Source organism: Hoplias malabaricus, chromosome 5 (assembly GCF_029633855.1).
Source record: "Hoplias malabaricus isolate fHopMal1 chromosome 5, fHopMal1.hap1, whole genome shotgun sequence".
Lineage (NCBI taxonomy): Eukaryota > Metazoa > Chordata > Actinopteri > Characiformes > Erythrinidae > Hoplias > Hoplias malabaricus.
Genome location: NC_089804.1, coordinates 40,147,839 through 40,173,602, shown reverse-complemented (window position 1 = coordinate 40,173,602; position 25,764 = coordinate 40,147,839). Strand labels below are relative to the sequence as shown.

Below are 25,764 nucleotides of genomic sequence, written 5' to 3'. Positions count from 1 at the left end.
GTGACTAATAAACGAGAGCTGAAGCACAAGTTCGAGAGAAAATAGGCCCCAGCTCATGTGTTACTCAGTGACGGTTACTAAGGTGACTGTGTAAATAGGGCCAGTGACGTTCTGAATGGAAAGACACATAGGAATAAATCATGTTCTTTTCCAAAAGGGGCGGATTAAAATAAAGCTCAAATAAAACATGTAATGGCTGACCCTTTTTACTTCCCCTGAGAACTTATTCATTTAAACAGTGTGAACTGAAATATACCACAATAACTCAATGGGAAATGCCCAATGTCTGTATAAATAAACAGTGAAATTAACTAAGACATCCTGTAATTTAGCCTACAATTTTCTATTGAGAATCACAGGGAGTCACAATTCTCCACAGTGGTGGTGATAGGAACAAGACATCCATCGTAATCATTGCCTCACAGAAATCAAGCACATAATCCGATTGGTCCTTGAAACATTTAACAATATTTTAGTTGTAAGATTTTGACCTTTAAAAACTCATTACTGCCGTACATGCAAGTCATTGTCGTCCCAGCAGCCCCTTCTCCCACTCTCTTTATTGGTCTATTTTACTAGGGTCTGCATGGAGGAACCCTCAGGCAAACGTAGGCTTGGATAGCACTGGTTATTAAAACACAATGTGTGTATTTATGTTATAGCTCTCACTCTGATTTCCAATCGTTATGACTTTAAAGGAGTCAGCTGTTAAGGCTTCTCTGAAATGCACCATTTTACGAGGAACCACCCAGTATTACTTTGTTTACATCTTATTGACTGAACAATGCAGACAGTTTCTCAAAAACTGGTGGTATTCCACAGTAAGTTGTTTCTGAATGTTCTTAGAAATGGACTTGTTTATAGAATGCACAGCACAAAGCTGTCTATAGAAGTCAGCTAAGCTGCTTGGAGATTTAATTATATTGGACACTAATCTCACCCAAGGGGAAACATCTTGCACAACCTCAGGTAGTCAAGGGCTTAATAAAAATCTCCATTAGCACACTATGGCCTGATTAGTCATTTTACTAATACAGTATTGAGGAAAACAGGAAGTGGGCTACAATAATAAATAATTAATGAATATGAAGATTTGAGAGTGAAGTAAAGAATTGAATGCTTTAAGCTCTTTTGAAATAAGCCAATAAAGTTATACTATATTCAGTTCTCTGTAATAAAGCATACATTGAGGTTAAGGGCACCATGCCCAACGCAAGTTGTTGGACTGTGGGCTACAAGAACTGTGAACACTGGGCTTTAGAGAAGGTAATTGTGTTTTCTTTAGTGCAATAAATTAAAAGTTTCATTTTAAAGCGCCCTCTTAGAGATAGGGGCGGCACGGTGGCGCAGCAGGTTAGTGTCGCAGTCACACAGCTCCAGGGACCTGTGAGGAGTGTGGTGTGTTCTCCCTGTGTCAGCGTGGGTTTCCTCCAGGTGACTGTCTGTGAGGAGTGTTCCTCCGGGTGCTCCCATGCTCCAAAAACACATGTTGGTAGGTGGATTGGAGACTCAAAAGTGTCCGTAGGTGTGAGTGTGTGAGTGAATGTGTGTGCGTTGCCCTGTGAAGGACTGGCGCCCCCTCCAGGGTGTATTTCCCGCCTTGCGCCCAATGATTCCAGGTATGCTCTGGACCCACCACAACCCTGAACTGGAGTGCTTACAGATAATGAATGTCCTAAATATGTCTAGACTTTAAAAATGCATATGAAAACAGAAATAATGCTGCATTTCTTCTGTAAAATATTTATATAAAGAATTTTTTCAGGTACGGACTCACACAATAAGTATTATGTCACTAAGAATGAAAGATGCCTATAACTAATTATTAGACCACAATTTATTTAATAATTTTCATAAAGTGCAAAGGAATAAGAGAGTTTATTTTGCTTTAAAAAAATAATGTAAGCATAAGTAACTTACATAAATAAGATTTCAAATCAGTTTTGTAATAACCTTCTTTACGTCCCATTTTCTATATCATTAAATAAAGAATATTCACAGTAAGTATTCGTAAGATTCTGATAATGCATTTTAAACAAACAAACAAAAAATATTTTGAGCTGCTAAGTTAAAAGCAGATCCACTTTAACACTACCTCCAAATTATCCCCTGAATCTAAGGGAGGAATAATGGTGGATACACAGAGGTACACAGACAAGGATTAATAAAAAGGTGTTGTAAATATAATTCTTTAACCGATGTTGGTCTGTTACCACTTCTATGGTAAAAAAAGGGGGAAAAACACTGGTCCTTTGTTCTGTTACATGACAGAAGAGACAGAAGAGTATATACACAACCTCAGGCATTTGGGCATGAGAACATCATTCCCTCGATGAACAATTTTCTGTAGTAAGTGGCCATGTGTTGAGGCACTGAAGTGACACAGAGATACACAAACTTCAGCCAAAAGCTAAAAGGCTTGAGTTGCACGCTGATTTAACACCCTGATATTCCTCAGCTTTCTAGAAGGGTGGATGAGGTTTGTTGCTCCTGTTCTTGCCTAGTAGGAAAGGGGTTCACTTTGGAAACCTTATGCTTGTAAATTTGGCTGCACCTCAATTAAGCCCTGTCTCATTCCTGCGCTATGCTCCGGAGTACGTACTTTACTGTGTAGGCAAAGGCAGCAAAGCCGACTATTACAAAGACGTTTGCAAGCGCTCCACCGAGAAACCTGTGATTGCGATTGGCCTGCTGGAGGGCAGGTTGTTGAGGAGCGACTACATCCAACGGTATATGTCCATTCAGAGCTGGCAGCCCGTAGCGACCCTGGTCTCCATCTGGGACCAAGTCTGGGAGTGGAAGAGCCTGTGGTCGGGAACGGAGCTCTTTCTGTATCCTCTGCTTCTGTCTGATTTCCTGCAAAGGACACATTAACACGACTAGTGACAATATTCCAATGCATGGAGAGCAAATACCTAAACACTTCTTTTATAACTACATTTAGTTTTGTGTCATAAAGCTGTAAAAGCCTTAATTGAGTTCAGTTTGAAGACTTACATCAACAACATCTGGAAAAAGTTCACGGAAAACCTTGTCCTTTAAGTTGAAGTTTAGACTCTGTGCAGACAGCTGCCTTTTCTGAGGGAGGAGAGAGTAGGTGAACTGGATGTTTGTTACAGATATGAAGTCACAAAATACTCTTTATACAAACACACACACACACACACACACACACACACACACACACACACACACACACACACAAATGATATCAACAGAAAATTATTTCACACCATTAAGCAGTTGCCGTAATAATATAAAAGGTTTTGAGTAGTAAAACACTACCATAACGTTTGCATGTTTCTACCAGTTCAGAGATGGTAAGTGTTTAGAAAACTCTGTTCTTACAGTGTAATCAGATGTTTCAATGCTTCCTAGCGTGGGGCCTTTCTCTAACATGAAACTCAACAGCCCTGTGAGGATGGTAGAAACAGACCATGCAGGGTTCCAAGTGTCCGGATGAAAGTCAGTAATGGAAAGGCATAACCTGAACAATTTAAAACACAGTGAGATGTGAACGGCCTCTTTAATCAGACAGTTTCAGTCCCTTAAGCTTTTCAAAGTCTTACCTTGTGTTGCACTTGAATCTCCCATTTGGGGTTATCATGTAAATACTAGGTGGTTTGAAAGGAAATTCACGTGGGAATATGAGTTTTCCATGATAGTATCCGCCTTAAAGTGACAGGGACAAACAGCTCAATTTAAAATACATTTATAGTAGTTTAGGTACCACAAATTACCTAAATGAATGAGACTGAATATTCAAAAATGTTCAAGCTTACAGCAGTACCACTGCAAAATAAATAAATGTATAAATAAATAAAACTGCACTACCTTCATATGGGGTTTTCTCTGGTCCCCGAACAACATAGTGCCTAGAACAGGAAATGTGACACAGTTAGAAAGTTTAAAAGACATAAAAGGACTGATTCAAAATATTCACATTTAATTGGGTATTAAATATATATAGCTAAGGTTGTTATCTGACTTCAAGCTAAACAGACACATGATATCTAACCCTCTTAAATATGTTACAGTATTAAATGTTGAGGTCTGTCACTAAATAATGTTATAATGCTTTAGACAGAGAGGTGGAAATATGAAGTACCATTCCAATATATTTGAAGGAAGTGGCTCAGCGCAGATGTAAGGCACTGGGTCTTTCTTTATTCTGAGGTAATCTTGTTTTAGTCTCTGAGTTGCTGTTGCTGGTGCTCTCTTGTTACTGTTCATCTAAAAGAAAAAGGACAGTATCAATCTACAGTAGGGAATACTTTACTCTCTTTATCTCACTGTCCATTATACATGGGTTAGGACAATATCCTGGTGTGTTTACAGCATGTGACATGCTATTCCAAGTTACAAAAAGACATTTCTTAGGTGATTCAATATAGTTAACCTCAAAAATTTATATTTTAAAGACTTCCAGTGTTTAAAAAGACTGGGGATTAACTCTTAAGAAAGTGCGCCTATTTAACTACAGACATTACATGAGCGAAATAAAAGTATACGAAAACTAAGCTTATGAATTATTAATGTGACTAATGTTACCGTGAGATAAGGCTGTATTTGCTTTGCTGACTAATGTTTCAGTGAAAGTGCGTCCGTCAAAACCGGGTTTTTGTCTCTTTCCCAATGTGATTTCCGCGGTTACCTTAGTTTCATGTTTGTTAACTCACAGGAAAGTACCAGTAAGCACAAAGTGCCTTTTAAACCTCTAATCACATTTATAACAAATATTTTAACTGATTCATCTATGTTACGTGTTATCCAGTTGTTGACGACATTGTCAGGAACACGGTGTCAGGGAGGTAAAACGTTTTAGGTCGCTGGAATATGTTTCTGATTAGAACTTTCTGTTCCACCTTAAATGATGCCGCAATTCTATTTAAACATTCGGGGCGTCAGAGTGGTGTTGCTGCAGCATTTAAGGTGGAATAGATAATTTCCAACGTCTAGCTAAGCTAACATCATTCCGGCGTTTAATAACCTCTCTCTTGTCGCCACACGAATTTAAAACATAAGCCACATGTTATCATTAGATACAAACCTCTCAAAACAGGCTTGCCTTAAGCTTTTTAGATCCGTCAACAGCCAGACGTTGTTTATTTAAAACAGGAATTCTGAGGGAGGAAAGGGATAGATTAACAGGTTTGCTTCGCCTAGCTTCTGTTGACATCACACGGTTGTACTGTGGTGCGCGTTCACGAAGCTAATCCATAGTGAGAGATACCAAATAATAAAGTTTTTATTCTCTTAATGAAACAGGGCACCGTTTTTCTGTAGAAGTCATTACTACAGAACTATATACCTATGTAGTGCACTACACGTGGAGTAGGGTAGTTATAAAAACATATAAATAACACTTAATTTCTGAGAAGATAGATACATGTGGAAATGTCTGAGGAAAATAAGTGAAAAAGCAAAAGGTTCCAAAATTTTTTAAAGATCTCGGGTTATTCCAGAAATAAGGATTTCCCCATTTAGACAAATTGGCAAGGTGAATTTAATAAATTTAAATGTAATATTAAAATAGAACAAATAAAACAGTTTTAAAAATGTATTATTATAATATTAAATATTATTATATAAAAGACATTTAAAAAAAATCACCCAATTAAGCTCCATGTCAGGCCTGTCCAATACATAAAGAGCTCGGGTGGTATTTCTATTGGACAATCATCAATGTCGGCTTCAGTTTTCTAGCCAACTTTGTGTAATAATCCACTTGTAGGCCACAAATACTGTCAGCATCTCTTTAAACTTTAAAAACAAAAGCATTCATCTTTTAGAAAAAGGAGAAGTTCCACTCTTGCTTCAAATCCCCAGGTGTTTCTGACCACCTTTCCTTTCTGAGAAGACACGTCAGTATTATGGGTTTGAAAGAACATGAAGCTGTTTCTGAGAAAAGTAAATAGACAAAAAATAAAATAATAATAAAAGACAATTTTTAAATCAAACAAATATGCTTCTAATTTTTCTCAGAATAAAGTCTGAGACCACACCAGAGCCAAGACCACTACATATTTAACGCAAGCTGCTTTGGTTGTTATTTTTACTAGTACATAAGTACATTACACCATCAGTTGTGTGTCTTAAGCTGCTCTACTTTTCTCTGTGTTTATTACAGCAACTAAACTATGTTGGATAAACATAAAGTGTCCGGTTCAGTCATCTGACCAGTTGAGACCTGTTCCAGTAAGAGTTAAACAGTACATCTGGAAACGTGTTTATATACTATCTTTCATTTTCTTCTTAGGATTCTTTTCAACATATAAATACATAATTTAGTGGTAAGTGTACACCAACTGGGCAGCACGGTGGCGCAGCAGGTAGTGTTGCAGTCACACAGCTCCAGGGACCTGGAGGTTGTGGGTTCGATTCCCGTTCTGTGTGACCTCCTGTGAGGAGTTGGTGTGTTCTCCCCGTGTCCACATAGGTTTCCTCCGGGTGCTCCGGTTTCCTCCAACAGTCCAAAAACACATGTTGGTAGGTGGATTGGCAACTCGTCTGTAGGTGTGAGTGTGTGAGTGAATGTGTGTGTGTTACCCTGTGAAGGACTGGCGCCCCCTCCAGGGTGTATTCCTGCCTTGCGCCCAATGATTCCAGGTAGGTTCTGGACCCACCGCGACCCTGAACTGGATATGGGTTACAGATAATGCATGAACTGGGCGGCACATTGGTGCAGCAGGTGTTCGATTCCTGCTCCGGGTGACTGTCTGTGAGGAGCGTGGTGTGTTCTCCCTGTGTCTGCGTGGGTTTCCTCCGGGTGACTGTCTGTGAGGAGCGTGGTGGGTTCTCCCTGTGTCTGCGTGGGTTTCCTCCGGGTGACTGTCTGTGAGGAGTGTGGTGTGCTCCGTGTCTGCCTGGGTTTCCTCCGGGTGACTGTCTGTAAGGAGTGTGGTGTGTTCTCTCTGCGTCTGCGTGGGTTTCCTCTGGGTGCTCTGGTTTCCTTCCACAGTCCAAAAACACACGTTGGTAGGTGGATTGGCGACTCAAAAGTGTCTGTAGTTGTGAGTGTGTGTGTTGCCCTGTGAAGGACTGGCGCCCCCTCAAGGGTGTATTCCCGCCTTGCGCCCAATGATTCCAGGTAGGCTCTGGACCCACTGCGACCCTCAACTGGATAAGGGTTACAGATAATGAAATGAAATGAATGAAATGTACACCAACTTAATACAAAAATCTCATTTGGGACCACCAGATGGCGCTATAGTCAAGCTTCACCAAATAATGAGGTTATACACAAATTCTGTCTTAATGTTTATTTCCATAACATATTAAACAATAAGTCAAAACAGTGACTGTAAATAATGATCATAATTCAACTAGTATATTGTCACTGCCTGAAAAAACTTTGTATCTCCATTTTGGTCTTGTTTTTTTAATTTTGTACAGGATATAAAAATTATACAATTTGTTAAAATTTGAACAGTACACACTGAATGAATTTGTCCAAAATTACATTAACTTTCACAGAATATTAATAATGTTAATAATAAACCCACACAACTATTGTACTTTTTAATATAAACTGACAGTGCAAGACACAAATCACTCTTCATAATTCTTCAATGTAAACATAACATCTAACTTAAATTAGGATCTATCTGTTACAAGATTCTCAATCCCACCTTTATGTTAAAGGGAATTTATCGACTGAAACAATCTCATAACATCCTTAAAGTGGCGATATATCACCAAGAGTTAATTTCCCCTTTGAAGATATCACTTTTTGAAGTGCAGAACATGTTTATTTACTCAGGTGTAAATATCCTATAGACTGTAAGCAGATTGATACAGTGAGGATTTGCAGTGAAGGGTGTTGTACGTTATGGAACGTCCTGGGCCTCTTTGAGCCGCGCTGATGAAGAATCCCACAGTGTTTGTCCTCATGATTTAGGGCTCGTCTGGAGCCACGTGCGGAAACTCCCCAGTGATGTCACTGAACGTGGAGGTGTCTAAACAGGATGAGATGTTAGCTGGTGGATTAACGGAAATCATTTTTTTGCCAAAAGGAACACTTTGGGACATATTTGCATGCATACAGCCTCTCAGAGATGATGTAGTCACCATGACAACAATTGGATCACACAGATGATTTGTTATATTTGTTATAAAAGATGAGGTGGCATGTGTGTATGCAACTGTATAAGATCTGTTTTCATGTCCCGGGATTTCTGTGAAAGCCTTAGCCCAAGAGAAAGCGGCAGAGATTAAAGCAAAACTCCAACCAAAGTGTAAATCCTGAGCATTTTTCCGGCAGTTGTTAATAAGCCTGCTTGGCTCTTATAGCCATCAAACAGTAGCCTCACACAGGAGACTTCATGCCATTAATAAGTAACCCACACATATGAACAACTCTGATTTTTACACCTTTCTATTTGTAACAAACCCATATCCACACCACCACCAGAAAAAAGGTCCATCCCCAGTAATAAATAAGATCAGTGAACATCACTCACTCTGTCCTTCTGCTTTACTTTCCGGGAGCTCATAGGGACACTGCAGTCTATAAAGAGAACATAACCGATATAAGAAATATGTTCCTGAGTTCTGACCGACCTGAGGAAGTATTCTGTGAGTATTGGATGTAAGCTTTTAATCCCCCCAAGCTCTCAGACTGCAGCACAATTAAAGCCAGTTTAACACAATGGCTCATTTTAGTATTGAATCTAAAGTTTTATAAAGTGTGGACAGGACAGCTGTGGCCTATTTTGATTATTTTAATAGAGGACCGAGCTACGACTTGAAGAAATAAGACACGAAACGGAAATTAGAAATCATTACTAAAAATGAGTATCTTTCACAAACAGCGGAGTTTTCCAGGTCCTGAAAAGCTGTTTAAAAATGTGGGAGTGGAAAGACATTGGTGAAGAAATTTGAAACAATTTAAAGAGCAAGAAAAAGAAAAGGATCCTTAAGCGAATCAAGTCTCACCCCACACTTAAAGCCCAGATAATCAAGCCACATCTTATTCTGGACGTATTATGAGAAGTACCCATTCTAAAAATTCAGCTACACTTAAAAGACAAAGAGCACTGCCAGCAGGAAGGCGGATGAAGAAGTGATGACCCCAACCCAAACAGAAGACAGGGTTTTATAGAGGAACTGAATCAAAAACGCTAGTCTAATGACTCATTGTAGTTTGAAACAGGTGTAAATTGGTGGTAGTGCACAACTAAAGAAGCTCTGCGTGGCTGATTTCTGTCTGAAATATCTCAATGTCATCATATTGCTTAGGTTTTCAGGGAAAGGGTCTTGGGACGTTCAACTCGAACACAGTCAAGTTCAATAGAAACAGAACTGCAGTGAAAAAACTGCTCAGAAAAAATAATTAATCCCCAATCCACAAGAACAGAGAGATTTTCCCACGCCCGACCACAGCGCTTCAGATAAACCAGAGAGATGAAAGGACACAGAAAGACATAGCGCAGAACAGGAGGAATTCAAGAGCATTGTTATTTTATTCTTTGAGCAATTTTTCAGTGTTTTAAAAGACAAACAGTTTCCTTTTAAGAGTTCAGTCATGTAAATAGTACAAGTACATCTCCAAATACAGGACTTTTATCTAACAGTATGAAAACGGATTGTACAGACTGTTGCAAAGAGAACAGCGAAAGGATCCACAGCTGAACGTCAAGCGCGAGCAGTTGAGAACAGTCGAGGTGCGTGTAAAACACACTCTGTTAAATACACTCTCAAGAACTTAACAGTTTTAACCAGCCACTTGCAGAAAGGGGCTTATGTAAGTCAGCATTTATGTTGGAATTAGTTCAATTTCTGTTCAGATTTGGGAAGAAAGTGTGATGTTAAAAGCTGTTTCTTAGTTTCTGTTTCAAAATGAAAGGGGAATTAATATTTATCTTAAAACGAATGTTTCCCGTTCTATAATGTTGTGTGTAAATATGAATTTAGATAGATTTCTTTTGCAATAGCAGTAGCACTTTTATTGTTCTCTAATAAAAAATTTAAACCAGTGACACCTTCTTCAAACAACTCTTTGCTAAGTTAGTATGCACTGAGCTGGCCATTTTTACACAACACTAAACTACTGCTTCCAACTGCTTAATATCCAGAAGCGGAGACGTTAAACTGAGTTAATATAGTCCATGCTGACGTACGTAATCATCTCAGTCAACTGTGCTCTGAGCTGGAGCGTGCCTGACACTGGATGTTGTCATTAAGTCATGCATTTCTATAAAACAACAAGGTCGGACGTCCAGAGATCAAACAGGTTTGGCTCCAGCTTGCCGCTGATGAACAGAAAGCATGCGGAAATGAACTGCTGCTCTACACACTGTTCAAAGCAACTGATCTTGACAAAAGCTCCATTATAAACCACGTTACGAGAAATTTGGGGACTTGAAGGGGTGCATGTACAAATATATAAAACATACAATAGCTTCTATAAATAATTTAGTTCAACTGACAGGTCTCTAAAACGTTAAAGGGCCTGTAATTTGAGCACGTAAGGAACTGACCTGGGGACAACTGACCAAATCTAACCGATCGTAATGGATGAGCTAATTAATGCAAGGCCAAAGAGAGTCCAGTTAATTAAACTGAAACAGCTACCATTCTAAAGAATATAGAAATAATGTACATGGATACAGATTTTTTTCCGTATTCCAGTTTCCATTGCACTAGTCCTCCGGGCGGAACATCATAAATTAAGAAGAAAAAAAAAACAACACAAAACGAAAAACACACTTGAGGCAGAATAACGTAATGAACAAAACAAACAAAATAAAATACTGTCGGTAGGAAAAGTGCACACAGTCATATTTTGTACATGAAGACTAAATAATACTACACTACGTCGTCCAATGACGTGATTCAGCACTTCCCCACATGATCCGCCTACTGCCCTCATTTCAGACTTGGTTAGCATCATCCCACATCCATTTTACGCCACTCAGCAGGGCTTTGCGTGTTGTATCTGCGGCATGAATGTCCTGTTGCTACTACTACAACAACAACAGCTACAACGGTGTCCAGGACATTTTCTAAATGCCTGGCGAATAGCATAATTTTATGGATGCAAATGAAATACTTAATATGGAAGAGAACTTTCAGGAATGTGACCGAAGATATTATTGTTCTGAGACTAGACAGAGGCTGACTCCTGCTATTTAACTGTAATCAGTACTGGAAGCTGCCCTCCGTTTTCTCAGCCCTAACCCTGCTCAGGAGTGCCCCCTAGCACTCGTCTATGGTAAGGCAGATAAACTCCTGAATGCACTTCTTGTACTGCTGCTCTGTGGGGCTGCTGCCAGGGTATTGACCTGGTTGACCGAGAGGTCCGTCTGCTTCACGCATCTCCTCATTCATCCTCGCCAACCGCAGCCTATAGCAGAGGTAAACAGAGGGAAACAGACGTTAAAATAATTCATTACATATTATATTAGAACCATAAGTGGCACTTTTGAAGCAAAGAGTTGACTCTGGTTCTCACAGTGTAACGATGTCTGCATTGGCTGCTTGCACAGCAATACTCAAAGGGTCCTGCCCATCCTCGTCCACTTCTGTCTGAGAAGCCCCTCGCTTCAGGAACAGACACACCTGCCTGTGGACCCACCAGCCCAAGGAGAAACATCATTCCCTTGTTAAGAACTTGGATGACAGTGGATATATAAAGACGACATTAGTAGACATGCTAAGGCTTGAATTTTCAGAAAAAATAAGCATGTTTGTTTTATATTTTTTACTATTAGGCTCAAGGCAAGTGTGTGATGAGTCAGAATGTTCCACGCTGTTTACATAGTGCTGAAGTGTGAACATTAGCGTCTATTAAAGGTGACCTACATTTGCCAATTGTCCAATGCTAAACTTGTTTTGGACAACGCTGGATTTAAACAATTTTGATTCACAAGTAAAAGAGCACCTACAATAAAAGTAGAGAAATGAAATAAGCTGAAGAGTGTCAGTGAGAGCCTTCAGCCCGTTTTACCCTGTGTGGCCCAGACACGTGGCGTGGTGTAGTGGACCTCGCCCTCTCAAGTCTTTCTGATTGACATCAGCTCCGTTCTGCAGCAGAAACTCACAGGCTACCAGAGAGGCCTGAGGGAGAGAGAGAGAGAGAGAGAGAGAGAGAGAGAGAGAGAAAGACAGATAGAGAGAGGGAGAGATAGAGAGAGATAGAAAGAGAGAGAGATAGAGAGAGATTTAGACAGAGAGAGAGATAGAGAGTGAGAGAGAGAGAGAGAGAGGGGAGGGGAGAGGGAGAGAGCAAAAGAGAGAGAATTGATTATATAACTTAAATTAAATGTACACAGTGACAATAATTAAATGTCTGAGGATGGCTTTACACTGTGAAACTTCCATTAAAATAATGCAAAAAAAAAAAAAAAAAAAAAAAAAAAAAAGAGATGAACACCCGGGCACTTGTGTTTTCTTTTTGACTGTGACTAAGAACAGCTTGTTGAAAAGCAGTCAGTGCCAGTGTTAGTGTTAGTTTATTTCTCCTCTCTTGTTCTAGAAATTACATAAAGATGCAAAGAAAGGCCAAATAACATCAGATGGATGTGAGACGATAAATGAATATTTTTGAAAACATCAACTAGTTCTTAGTTGGAAGCTGTGTGAAAATTTCACCATTTAAAGCAGCCCCTATAGTTAATAAATACAGTAACACATTTTACAGTGGCATGACATACCCCTAACACAGCCTGTATTAAGGGACTCTTGTTCTCGTCCTCCTCCATGACAGAGTTGACGTCTGCTCCGTGCGCTAGTGCTTCAGCCATAACAGGCAGGTTACGTGTTCGAGAGGCTTTATATAGCAGAGCTCCAGGATGAAGTTCCCGCAAGTCCTCCGGATCTGACGCTTCCTGCTCAATCTCCACCTCACCACTGGACTCCTCAGAGTCTTCACACTCTGCAGAGTAAGGGAAAGGGTGAAAAAATGAAGTGTGTGTTGAAACAGAGCAGTATTTTCTGATGAGATTTCCCTTTATAATTACACAGTTCTGCATAAAATACCATATTAAATATAAAGTACAATGAAATTCTAATATACAATAATACTGTCTGAATAATAATCAATAATGTGGTCTGAACAAGTTTAAATGGAGACATTCAATCCATTTGCTGTTTAAAAAACGACCCCAAATAAATCCAAGTTTACATTACAGTTGCAGTCTTGGAATAAAAACATTTCCCAAGGTCATAGAGCTCTGTATGTGGTTTCTCTAAAATGTTACAAAAAGTGCCTGAGCACTCACCCTCCTCCGTGACGCTGTCCACCACTGAGCCGAACACCAGGATGTCTGTACTGCCGTCTGTACTGCCGCCCAGCCCACTGTCACTGCTGAGACCTGCGGGGCCAATCAGCGCCAAGCCACGGACACGTTACTCACACCATGGTCTCCTCAAATACACGGCTAATCCATAGTGAATCACATCAATGCCTACCAAATGAACACTAGGATTCGATTTCCAGTTAAACACGACTCACGGCTAAAAATGCCTCAGTTTTGTCAGCAATGATTTAAATTGTAAACTGATTTTCAAAACAGGTGACAAACTCAAGCCCCAATGAGTCAAATCCCTACAGATTTCAGTGAATATCTACTTTAGGTCATTTGTATCATGGTGAGCAAAGAGGTGTCATGACTTACTGCGTGGCCCGGATCCTGTGTCAAAGTAGGAGAAGAGTGAGTCTAGTTCATCAGGACAGAACAACGACTCTCTGCGGAATTTGGCAGCTGCAGCAGCTGAAGATGAAGGGAAAGATAAAGTGAGTGCCCTCAACATCAGGAGCGAATTATGAGTGCCCAGCAAACTATACGTTGATGCTATAACTAAATGCAGAGTTCAATTTCAGGTATGTACAGTCAGTGCCTGATGATTGTGTTTCTCACTGTGATTATCTAAATAAAACATGCACAGATCTTTCTTTTTTTGCTGATTGCACTGTAATATTGTTTGAGTAACTTGTGGTGGGCACTTATTATTGACTGGGTTTATCAGGATAACACACTACCATCTGCAAGCAGGTATGTTTAGGACAGGTGTGGCTATAAAATGACCAATTTACACTATTGCAGTACCTGCAGAGAGGTTGCCTGGTGATACACTCCCTCCATCGTGGCGGTATTTCCGCCGGGTTTTGGGCGCCTGAATGGAGCTGTTGTTTCTTCTGCACTTTTTCACACGCCAGTGATGTGACTTTCGGCCTCCCTCCACCAGTGCCTCAGAGCCGCACATCTTTTTCAGGAACTTCCTCTCCACATACTTAGCTTTAATCCAGGCCTCTTTCTCTTGCCTAGAGAAAAACAAAACAGGCCTCCTTTGACTCAGAGAAATTTTTTTCTGCTCTGATGACTGTATACTGTAATCTGATGAGAACAGAACAATTGGCGGACTGACCTTGAGCTATTTGGCCCTGGTTTCTTCAGACCTCGTTCTTCACAGGCACCTTCATAGATCTGATTAATTACTGCGTTACCAAGCTCACACATTAACTATAAAAAGAGAGTGGAAGAGAATAGGTCGTTTGGACCACAGTGGACACAGGAAAGCAGTTAAAATGCAATTAAATAAAAAAGCTTACCTTTATTAGTTCAGGTTCCCAAGAGTCCAATGTTAAAGAGCGTACTTTTGAGCAATGAACACCCAAACTCCTGCAGAAAAAGGTGGATAAGACCATAAACACAGGAATAACCCAATTAACCATTAATTAATAATTATTTTTCTATCACTAAATACATTTTGGGCAGCACGGTGGTGCAGCAGGTAGTGTCTCCAGGTGAATGTCTGTGAGGAGTGTGGTGTGTTCTCTCTGTGTCTGCGTGGGTTTCCTCCGGGTGACTGTCTGTGAGGAGTGTGGTGTGTTCTCCCTGTGTCTGCGTGGGTTTCCTCCGGGTGCTCCGGTTTCCTCCCACAGTCCAAAAACACACGTTGGTAGGTGGATTGGCGACTCAAAAGTGTCCGTAGGTGTGAGAGTGTGTGTGAGTGTGTCTGTGTTGCCCTGAGAAGGACTGGTGCCCCCTCCAGGGTGTATTCCCGCCTTGCGCCCAATGATTCCAGGTAGGCTCTAGACCCACCGACCCTGAACTGGTAAAGCGCTTACAGACAATGAATGAACGAATGAATGAATAAATAAATTTTTCATTAAACGTTGTTGGTTGCATTGTGATAGATTCTGAACAACTGAAAAAACAGAGAACATAATACACATCATTATAAGGGCTTATTACTGAATTATTTATTCAGAGTAACTGTGAAAAACATTATTATTTAGGGGAAAAATATCTAGTTGAAATCAATGGAAATATCAGGATGAATGTTTTTTTAAAACTTCCCAAATATTTGGCTAAAAACAAAGATGAAAGGGTTCATTCATAGTTTGAAAAATGCCAGACTGATCATGAGCATATAAAGAGAATATCATATCTGTGTTTGTATCTGAAATATTTTAGGGACAAAGTGCCCGTCTCCCGCTGTATCTTTGTTGTGTCTGTAGTAGCTTACGCTGAAAGCCTCTATTTTTATCCTGCTTTCTTGCCTTTAATGGCTAGCTGTTTGAAGGTGGCAAATTTAATCTGATTAACTGACTGGCGCCACTAATCCACAGATGGGCTGATGAGGCAGAAGAAGTGCTTGAGGCAGGCTGTTTGACGCACTGCGCGTGCATGTGTCAGAGACTAGGAAACAGCTTCCCTCCTGGAAAGCCACGCTGTTGTTTGGGTTGTGTGAGTTACTTGTGACGTCTTGATCAGCCTTATGCAGTCTGTGTCATTCAGCTGTCAAAGCAATACTGTGTCATACTGTGAACCAGAGCCATGAATCATTTCAGCTGCCTGTGTAATTTTGCTGTTAAATCTTAGAAGCTGTGAGTATTAAAAACCCCACATTTTTACAACATGTAGCAGTTAGAAACCAGTGGTATACTTCTGTCAAAAATGAGAGGCTAAAGACACGGTTTCTACATTATTTTTATAATAAAACACATGGAAGAATGGAATAAAATGTGCATGGCATCAGCGTTTTACCTGTGGATGCCAGAGCACTCAATACACAGCAGGATACCCAAATTGATGCTGGCCCACCGTGGGTCAGCCTGTCCACAGTCACAGCACAGCTCATTTCCAGGAAGAGACTGGACCCTCTGCAGGAGTGTCTCCCCCTTCACACTCCTCTCCCGTGGCTCACTGGCTGAGTCTATGCTGCTGGTGGACGGAGACGCTGTCCTGTCCAAACGCTGAAAGATAAGTCAGGCATAAAGTTAAACTTGCACGCCCAGCACTGGCTCTGTTCTGCATATTTTTTCCCTGTTTTAATACACCCACATCAACTCAGGAGGGCTGGCTCATTAACTGATTACTTGACATGGATGTATCATATCAGAAGAAACCCTCAAATCTGCTTTATCAATGAATCAAAACATCACAGTGCATAAAACACAGAATCGATAACTGTGACAAATCCACTGCGATTATATTCAGGAGAAGCTCAATGAGTTCATTTAATAATTTCACAAAGACACCAAAGCTGCAATGTTGCATGTACATAGTGAAACTAACCTCTATGTAGTAGTTGTCTGTGACCTCTCTGTAAGCAGAGGCAATGCTGGCTTGAACGGCCTGGATCCAGGCCTGACGCAGCTTCTCTGACTCAGCCTGTAACATGCAGCTTCTGCAAAGAAATAAGAGAGAAATCAGCAATATACCTGTGTTATATCACCATTTTATGTGAGCATGAAGTATTGTCCCATTAAAAATAAAATGTTAATTTAAATCATTCTAAATTTAACTTCTATTTGTCCATTTATTACAAAATCCTTGTAAATAGTAATCAAATTATTTAAAAAATTCATATCGACATAAAGCTTTTTTCTTTTTTGCTCTGACAATGCACACAAACACACAGTGAATTTGACAGAAGACTTACTTTGTAGGGGACACCACTTCAAAACAGAACCTCCTTTCTATGTCCTCACAAGGTTTGACAGAGCAAAGCCTCAAGTCCTCCACCACTACTGTCAGAGTATCCTATATAGACATATATAATGGTAAAGGGACTTACAATGAGTTCCCTAGTGACATTACAGCAGGCTCAATACTTCCCTCAACATTCATGTCATTTTTCTTAAGGAGAAATATTAGAAATGGAGTTGGTAAATGCAATTACCTTTAACCTCTTCTGATAGACAAGCTGGCTATTCTGTATTGAAAACCATCGCCTGGTACAAGGAGAACAGAAAAAATGTGTCAGCTGCATTTTCCTTTTATAGACTGGGTTCCAAAAAAGAAACATTTCTTCTCATTACCTGTTCCACGTCTTGAAAGCATTACTGGCTCTCTTAAACAGGTATCCCTCCATCACGACTCCATTTGGGGCATCTACATTAAATTCCACCTTTGAGTCATCGTAGTCCTGCCAATGACAAAATAAAAACAGCTCTTAAGCGGTGTAGTAGGTAGTATTAGGTGCCGGTCCATATTAACCAGTCAATACTGAGTTCCCCACTGGGGACAAACAAAAGAGAGGACCTAATCCCTCCGTCACTCAAAGATAATCCTCAGGGATGCACTCATATCCTGCTACCTAATTTCCACTAGCACACTTCTAAGGAAGGAACATAAGGAAGGACCCCCATAACCCATTCAGATAAGCTCTGATAGGTGTGTGCCTTGAGACAGGGGTGTGGTGAAATGATGGCTACAGGAACAAAGTAACATGGGGGAGGCATTTAAGAATTCTAGAACAAACCAGCACCAGTGATCAATATCAGCATTTGTCATTCAGACTAAACTAATGTCGACTAAACCAAGTGCAACCAGCCAAGTCAATATTTCTCAAGGTGCCTAGTAAAAAGTATTAGAAATATTACAAAACGAATAAAGGCATTAAACATACATTGTAATTAATACCACACTGAACACAATAAAACCTATTCTTTCATCAAATTATGGTGGGTTATCTTGAAGTATCACTGTGCAGCATAATGTCCTTATTAAATTTGATCAAACCTATAGCTGCTAACAGCAGGCAGTGTTGCAGTCACACAGCTCCAGGGGCCTGGAGGTTGTGGGTTCGATTCCCCCTCCAGGTGTCTGTCTGTGAGGAGTGTGGTGTGTTCTCCCTGTGTCTGCGTGGGTTTCCTCCGGGTGACTGTCTGTGAGGAGTGTGGTGTGTTCTCCCTGTGTCTGCGTGGGTTTCCTCCGGGTGACTGTCTGTGAGGAGTGTGGTGTGTTCTCCCTGTGTCTGTGTGGTTTTCCTCCGGGTGACTGTCTGTGAGGAATGTGGTGTGTTCTCCCTGTGTCTGCGTGGGTTTCCTCCGGGTGACTGTCTGTGAGGAGTGTGGTGTGTTCTCCCTGTGTCTGTGTGGATTTCCTCCGGGTGCTCCGATTTCCTCCCACAGTCCAAAAACACACGTTGGTAGGTGGATCGGCGACTCAAAAGTGTCCGTAGGTGTGAGTGTGTGTTGCCCTGTGAAGGACTGGCGCCCCCTCCAGGGTGTATTCCCGCCTTGCGCCCAATGATTCCAGGTAGGCTCTGGACCCAACGCGACCCTGAACTGGATAAGGGTTACAGATAATGAATGAATGAATATAGCTGCTAACTCTTATCAAGCTGATAGCTGGTAATTAATTGCCTACACATTATTTCAATTAAACAGTAATAGGTAGCAGGTACTGGCTTGATAGGTCAATTATAAAGTGTGTTAAAATGCTTCTGTATATTATTTTAACACTTTCACTTAACTTTTTCTTATTTACTTATAAATATATTTCAATTTTCTACCCTTCACTATCTATAGCCAAAACTGCATAAAGAGACCCTAAACAACAATGGCTGCATAAGATTACAAATAAATGCCTAAGAGCCATAGTAACAAGTGGCTGACTGAATTTTATTTTGGATACATATAGTCAAAATGTGAAGCACTATATTGCATACTTTTGTGTTATCGCCTGTTCTTTTAGAATCAAGTGATGTTGCATACTCTTACACGCAGCACCAGGGGGACTGAGCAGAGTCAGTGTCAGCTTGTTAGCATAAAAACATCTTACAAGACCTCGGCCCTTTCGTCTCACCACTATGATGAAATGCTTTGTCAATCACATGAACCGCATCATAGCACAGTACAATACATCACTGAGATATCAAGACCTCTCATTTTTCATCAGTCATTTTCCAAGCCACATAAAATCCTAAAAAAAAGGGAGATGCCAAGTTAGGGCAATATCGAAGTATATACAAGATTAAGTCCACTTACAGCCATCACTGCATCAAAAGTCTAGTAACATCTTGTGACTTGATGAGAAAACCATCAAAAACTTCAAATACAATCAAGTCCATTTTATTATATAGCACTGTTTACAGTGGATGATGTCACAAAGCAGCTTTTTTTACCGAATTCCAGTAATAGTTTCATAGTTTTAACATGAAATGTAAAACCCCCAGGTTCGTGAGCAAGGGGTGACATTGGCAAGAAAAAACACAGTAAGAGAAGAAACCTGGGGAGGAACCAAGTCTCATAAGAGGGGACCTACCCCCTGGTTTCACAAGAGAGCAAAGGAAAAGTTCCGCTTACAGCATGTAAACTTTGTATACCTGCAAAGAGACTATTACAAACAATGACTACAAATATTGTATTATTATTAGGTTTATATGTTAAGGAATAAAAGGTACACTTAGAGTCAGTTATCCAGACTGAGATTAAAGCTAGTGTTGCAAAACTTCAGCTTCAGAAAATCCTGGAAGGAACCTTGATGAGAAAGATGAATCTGACACAATCTTGTTACAAATCTAACCTGAAATAATACGTTTAAAATTACATTGAGTGATGTCATGGGTTAAAATCCATCCATCCATCCATTATCTGTAACCCTTATCCAATTCAGGGTCGCGGGGGGTCCAAAGCCTACCTGGAATCATCGGGCGCAAGGCGGGAATACACCCTGGAGGGGACGCCAGTCCTTCACAGGGCAACACACACACTCACACTTTCACTCACACCTACGGACACTTTCGAGTCGCCACTCCACCTGCAACGTGTGTTTTTGGACTGTGGGAGGAAACCGGAGCACGCGGAGGAAACCCACGCGGACACGGGGAGAACACACCAACTCCTCACAGACAGTCACCCGGAGGAAACCCACGTTGACACGGGGAGAACACACCACACTCCTCACAGACAGTCACCCGGAGGAAACCCACGCGGACACAGGGAGAACACACCACACTCCTCACAGACAGTCACCCGGAGGAAACCCACGCGGACACGGGGAGAACACACCACACTCCTCACAGACAGTCACCCGGAGGAAACCCACGCGGACACAGGGAGAACACACCACACTCCTCACAGACAGTCACCCGGAGGAAACCCACGCGGACACGGGGAGAACACACCACACTCCTCACAGACAGTCACCCGGAGGAAACCCACGCGGACACGGGGAGAACACACCACACTCCTCACAGACAGTCACCCGGAGGAAACCCACGCGGACACGGGGAGAACACACCACACTCCTCACAGACAGTCACCCGGAGGAAACCCACGCGGACACGGGGAGAACACACCACACTCCTCACAGACAGTCACCCGGAGCTGGAATCGAACCCACAATCGAGGCCCCTGGAGCTGTGTGACTGCGACACTACCTGCTGCGCCGCCGTGCCGCCCATGGGTTAAAATGTGTTTATTTATTCATTTATATGGGTACTTTGAGCATGATAGTCCACATGGATAAAGTGTACTTTGCGCTTGAATTAAACATGGTGCCTTTTCATTTTGTAGCTTAAAAGTTTTTGAGGAAAATCAGACTGACACTTTGTCTTTCTGAATCCAAAAAACAAATGTGCTATTGGAACACCTGTAAACATAGCCATGGGAAAGTTTTTGTCTCAGCTTGTTTTTTTTAAGTAAAACCACTGTTGCCAAGAGAAACTTGAAATGAGAGAGAGAGAGAGACAGAACAGTAAAAACTCACCAAAGTATAACCAAACCTCCACAACCTCCCAAGTATCTTCATCTTTAAAAAATGTTTGTCCAAAAGCATTGAGAAGGCTCCGAACATTACTTTCTGAAGGCGACCGTTGAACGCTCAGTGGTCCGTTATCATTTCACTGAGGCGCTCGAGCGTCACTTCGCTGTGAAGGAACGCGCTCGAGCTGAAGTTCAGAGCGAATGACGCCCGTCGCCTCGCGCGCTGCTCTTCTCTAGGCGCCACCTGCTGCAGCGGCGCGCGCTGGAGAGCTCATTAGCATACAGCTGTCTCTTCACGCGCCCCACCATGACCTGACCACAGAGCCCCGGAGATCACGGAGCCACGGACGCCACGAACGTTATTTCACAGCCACGAGTAGATTCAGGCGGATTTACGAGCGCCCTCGTGCCCGGTGTTCCTCCCCGAGGCGAGCACTGTGAACGGGCTCCACGGGAGGGGGATAAGGGGGGACACTAGCTTTTTGGAATCGTCGGCGTCCATCTGTCTGACAGTCCACCAAACAATCCCTGCTTAATCAAGCAAAGATTATTGCCCCTCGCGGTACCCCCGCCCCCTCACAGCCACGCGCTCATTCACGCGGGGCTTCACCATTGGCCCCAACCTTTACTGTTGCTAAGGGCTCTCCCCTACCCCAGATATCATTCTACACTGGGGAAACACCGTGTTTTTAAACTTTGGGCGAATGTTTGGGCCCCCAGTGCAAAGATATTATTGATTTTCTACATTTTGTTTAACATTCCTCAGATGGAACAAAAATATCATGGCATTTTTCATAAAGTTCCTTTACTTTCCTTTTTTACATTTTATTTTGAGTTCAAACATAGTCTCAACTGTAGCATAATATTGAAACAACGTGCTGTAACTTCTGCTTGTAATGCTTGCTGTATTCTATGTTTTTGAGGGTCACAGAGAGGTACTCTCCTCCTTGTGCCCCTTAAGTTTTCATTTTCTTGATCGCATCATCACTTGTTTGGACATGTGTGCGAATGTGTGTGCACACAGCTGTTGGGCCTAGTGGAACATGCCATAACTCTGTGGGAGAATGGTGGGGAAAACGAGTCCCAAGGGTGCCACAACAAAGTTAGACTAGGAAGAAAGAGCAGTGTGTGGATTATACTTGTGTGTGTGGTGTAGCAGATGTAATGTGAAGTGGGTGTGAGAGAAAGACGGTGGGACAGCCGGAGAAATCGTAACTCTGCCATTCTGAACATGGAAGAGAGAGGCCGCACTAGAACCTCCAAAAATAAATCACCTGGATACAGCATCGTCCACTGTGAGTCTCAGGAAGTGGAATTAGTGTGTGAACAAATACAGCTTGTTGTTAAAGCAGAAGCTAGAGCCAGTAACTCTCATGCTTTATTTCCATATGTGAACCATCAACTGGGGTCTTGATTTGAGGCAGGAATATGTGAAAGCTACACTACCCAAGGCAGGATTCTAGAGATACTAGAGCTACAAGGCTAAGGTATACTGCAGTTATAGTTTGTATTTAAATGTGAACTAATGCACTGCAATGACAGATTTTTTTTTACCATGTATGAATACTTTACTTCTGTATATTATAATGAAATATATTTACCCTCTCCACCTCTGGAAATTAAACAGTAAATCAGATTTTTAACATATTTCTGAACCAATCTAATCCTTTAAAAAACAAAAGGACCAACCCAAATCACTATAACTAAATATTGGAGTCAATTATTAGATGTGCATCTTTGTTTCCACCAAATAGTCTCGCATAAGTTTGAGGCCACTTTTGCTCAAGCTGTGAGGTCACAGGGTCAGAAAGGTTGTGATCTCTCCACACTTCCTCTATAATACAGCCTTAAACTGAAGGCAGCTTGCCTTAGAAGAGGATTGAGGGACAGCTCTATGTCCAATGTCTATGTGAAGGGGACGTAACAAAGGCATTAATCCAGAGACAGGGGCAGCAGGTCACAGGAGGAATGTGAGGTTTGATGGTAGCATGCTGAGAATCCACTTAATACTTAATAATCAACACACAGGCATCTTCTAAACTTATTAAGTTATTATCCTTTGCCCTTGTCTCCTGCTCTCTATTCCTATGACACGTAATAAACTTTTATTTAATAATTTTCAACATTATATACAACACACACACACATTATTATTATTATTACTATTATTATTCATTCATTCATTATCTGTAAGTGCTTATTCAGTCGCAGTGGGTCCAAAGCCTACATGGAATCATTGGGCACACGACGGGAATACACCCTGGAGGGGGCGCCAGTCCTTCACAGGGCAACACACACACACACTCACACCTACGGACAGTTTTGAGTCACCAATCCACCTACCAACGTGTGTTTTTGGTCTGTGGGAAACTGGAGCACCCGGAGGAAACCCACGCAGACACAGGGAGAACACACCACATTCCTCCCAGACAGTCACCTGGAGGAAACCCGCGCAGACACAGGGAGAACACACCACACTCCTCACAGACAGTCACCCGGAGGAAACCCACGCAGACACAGAGAGAACACACCACACTCCTCACAGACAGTCACCCGGAGGAAACCCACGCAGACACTGGGAGAACACACCACACTCCTCACAGACAGTCACCCGGAGGAAACCCACGCAGACACAGAGAGAACACACCACACTCCTCACAGACAGTCACCCGGAGGAAACCCACACAGACACAGAGAGAACACACCACACTCCTCACAGACAGTCACCCGGAGGAAACCCACGCAGACACAGGGAGAACACACCACACTCCTCACAGACAGTCACCCGGAGGAAACCCACGCAGACACAGGGAGAACACACCACACTCCTCACAGAGGAGTTTTTTTTATGAATGCTTCATTAAGTCTGTGTCATAAATCTTTTTGGTCTTGTCTTATTTTCCATATGAGATTTTCATCACTCCATCTCAAGTAGAATCATATCCAAGTTTAATGATACATTTCACTAATGAAGACCAACACTGTCTTATTTAGTGTATGTAACAGACCAAAAAACCCTGGCCCTGTAAAAGCAGGTGGCACATCTCACCTGTGCATCTTATTGTGAATGATACAGAGCTTGTTTACACAGGTCTGTGTGTGTGTGTGCGTGTGTGTGTGTGTGTGTGTATGGAAGGAGCCACTCTCGGATTGAAGCGCACATGTCCAGGACAGTTGGCGGCACTAATTCAGCAACCACACATTTTGTCTCTTTCTCTCTCTCTGTTACCTCTGTGCCAGTGCCATCTGCTCCCTTTAGTGAAGCTGGCCATGGGGAGAGGGTCTTGGCCCTGAGCCACCAGGAGAGACATCCAGACCTGAGAGAGAGACACTAATCCAAACCAACCTGCTCAATTAACTGACCACTAAACAGCCCAAAACAACACAGAAACAGGACTGTCCAGCACACCAGCTGAGTCTAAAAGTTGCTGGGGTTCCTTTGAGAATAATTAATCAATGTAGGAACTTCACACTGGCCTAGGGTGACTAGGCTCAGTGATGAGGATTGGCTAGAAGGGAATAAAGAATGCCAGCACTGTCTGTGGAGCAGTTAGTGTATTTAAAAAAATAAGTTTAAATGTTATTACCAAATTAACGTAAATCCCAATAGTGTGTTGACCTCCAGCAAGTAATTTTGAAATGAATCACTGTCTACAATGATTATTGTTGAATTCTGATCTCTACCATCTCAGGACAAAGTGGTCCTGGGTGCTGTCGGTGAGCATGTGACGCTGTGAGTGGTGGGGTGCAAATAAACAACGAGCACATGAAATAGGAACGTGACATTCATTGATTTCTCTGAAATATGAACACACTGTAATCTGGTGGGAGACAGTGTGTAAGTCTATGTGTGGTATATAGTGTGGGTTTGCTGCCTCCTGTTTTGTCACTAAGGAAGTGAAAGGCAGAAGGCATCGTAAAAGGTTATTCTGAGGCACACACCACCTCCTGTGTTCATTCAGTGCTTCCAACATTCATGCCGATTAAGTTAATTGTCCAAGTGTTGTTGTGCCGTCCCTTTATCTCCCAACTTCCCACACACTCTCTCTCTCACACACACACACATGCATCGACCTCTCTGAAAGAGCTCAGCATGTGATGGCCATAAATCAGTGTTTTATAGATCAGCAAACAATCATCTCCCAGAGCCTAATAAACAAGTTCTCTCACGTTGTGTTTGTGAGCGCAGTATTAAACCTGACAAGAAAATGACAAGAAAATAGGAGACTAGCATCCCAGGCTTACTGCTCTGTTATTAAAAAAACTCCAGTATTTTTCAACCTATTCAGATCTGTAGCATCAGTAACACGTGGATGACCAATGTGTACAACAATTTAGACGTGTAAGAGAAACAGAAAGCTTGCTGTGTCACACACTTAGCAGCCAACAGACAGATCCTCCACTTCTTTAAGGATCAACCCACTGGTTTTCAATATAAGTGATGTTAGATTTAACAGGTTTTCTGTCCTTATACAAATTACAAGGGAGTGCATTTACATTACAAGGTGTCAGAGGTAATAAACCACAAGCTGTATGTGAGATAAAGAGTTGTATAATATATTCATATCAGTGTAATTGTAAGATAATGATTTACATTATAATTCTGTAGTCAAATTATAGTAAAAGCTACTGGGTCTTCTTTTCAGTTTTGTTCTTATTTATCTCCTTCTTTGTGTATTTGTAAATTAAGTATGTGACTCTATGACGTATGCATTCATGAATAAAGAATAAAGACAGAAAGGATAAAATAATCTGTAAAACATCAATTAATGGAATGAGAACATTTTGCTCACCTGCATTAATGTCTACATGGGGCAGGA

General features: G+C 41.6%; 2 protein-coding genes across 3 annotated transcripts in view; both read right to left on the bottom strand.

Annotated features, from left to right (window-relative positions):
- Positions 1-1,850: 1,850 nt before the first annotated feature.
- On the bottom strand, positions 1,851-5,220 carry LOC136696894 (ubiquitin-conjugating enzyme E2 J2-like). Of its 2 annotated transcripts, none has more exons than XM_066671632.1 (7): positions 5,069-5,220; positions 4,109-4,233; positions 3,835-3,875; positions 3,570-3,672; positions 3,349-3,487; positions 2,998-3,078; positions 1,851-2,856 (listed from the first exon to the last, which is right to left on the bottom strand). In XM_066671632.1, exons 1-7 carry the CDS (start codon positions 5,177-5,179, stop codon positions 2,572-2,574), a joined length of 885 nt encoding a protein of 294 aa, XP_066527729.1. In that variant the 5' UTR covers positions 5,180-5,220; the 3' UTR covers positions 1,851-2,571. The 2 variants fall into 2 exon arrangements, with proteins under 2 accessions (XP_066527729.1, XP_066527730.1); XM_066671633.1 differs by having other exon boundaries at positions 1,855-2,856; positions 5,051-5,211.
- Positions 5,221-8,518: 3,298 nt separating this feature from the next.
- Positions 8,519-25,764, bottom strand: part of acap3b (ArfGAP with coiled-coil, ankyrin repeat and PH domains 3b) — a 72,257-nt gene continuing 55,011 nt past the window's right edge. The window contains exons 10-24 of the mRNA XM_066671306.1: positions 25,738-25,749; positions 17,273-17,379; positions 17,134-17,185; positions 16,894-16,994; positions 16,527-16,638; positions 15,996-16,204; positions 14,555-14,624; positions 14,371-14,465; positions 14,052-14,266; positions 13,620-13,715; positions 13,224-13,316; positions 12,657-12,877; positions 11,951-12,060; positions 11,456-11,566; positions 8,519-11,347 (exon numbers count right to left, since the gene is read on the bottom strand). Of these exons, the coding sequence (XP_066527403.1) occupies positions 11,200-11,347; positions 11,456-11,566; positions 11,951-12,060; positions 12,657-12,877; positions 13,224-13,316; positions 13,620-13,715; positions 14,052-14,266; positions 14,371-14,465; positions 14,555-14,624; positions 15,996-16,204; positions 16,527-16,638; positions 16,894-16,994; positions 17,134-17,185; positions 17,273-17,379; positions 25,738-25,749 (1,752 nt within the window). The 3' untranslated portion in view covers positions 8,519-11,199. The remainder of the gene's footprint in view (positions 11,348-11,455; positions 11,567-11,950; positions 12,061-12,656; positions 12,878-13,223; positions 13,317-13,619; positions 13,716-14,051; positions 14,267-14,370; positions 14,466-14,554; positions 14,625-15,995; positions 16,205-16,526; positions 16,639-16,893; positions 16,995-17,133; positions 17,186-17,272; positions 17,380-25,737; positions 25,750-25,764) is intronic.

Excerpts from the sequence above, each read along its gene's own strand:
- LOC136696894 (XM_066671632.1), bottom strand. The coding sequence starts at position 5,179 with ATGTCAACAGAAGCTAGGCGAAGCAAACCTGTTAATCTATCCCTTTCC. Across the intron at positions 3,876-4,108 it reads CCTTCAAATATATTGGAATG|GCACTATGTTGTTCGGGGAC; the intron begins GTACTTCATATT and ends TTCCTGTTCTAG. Across the intron at positions 3,673-3,834 it reads AGAGAAAACCCCATATGAAG|GCGGATACTATCATGGAAAA; the intron begins GTAGTGCAGTTT and ends TGTCACTTTAAG.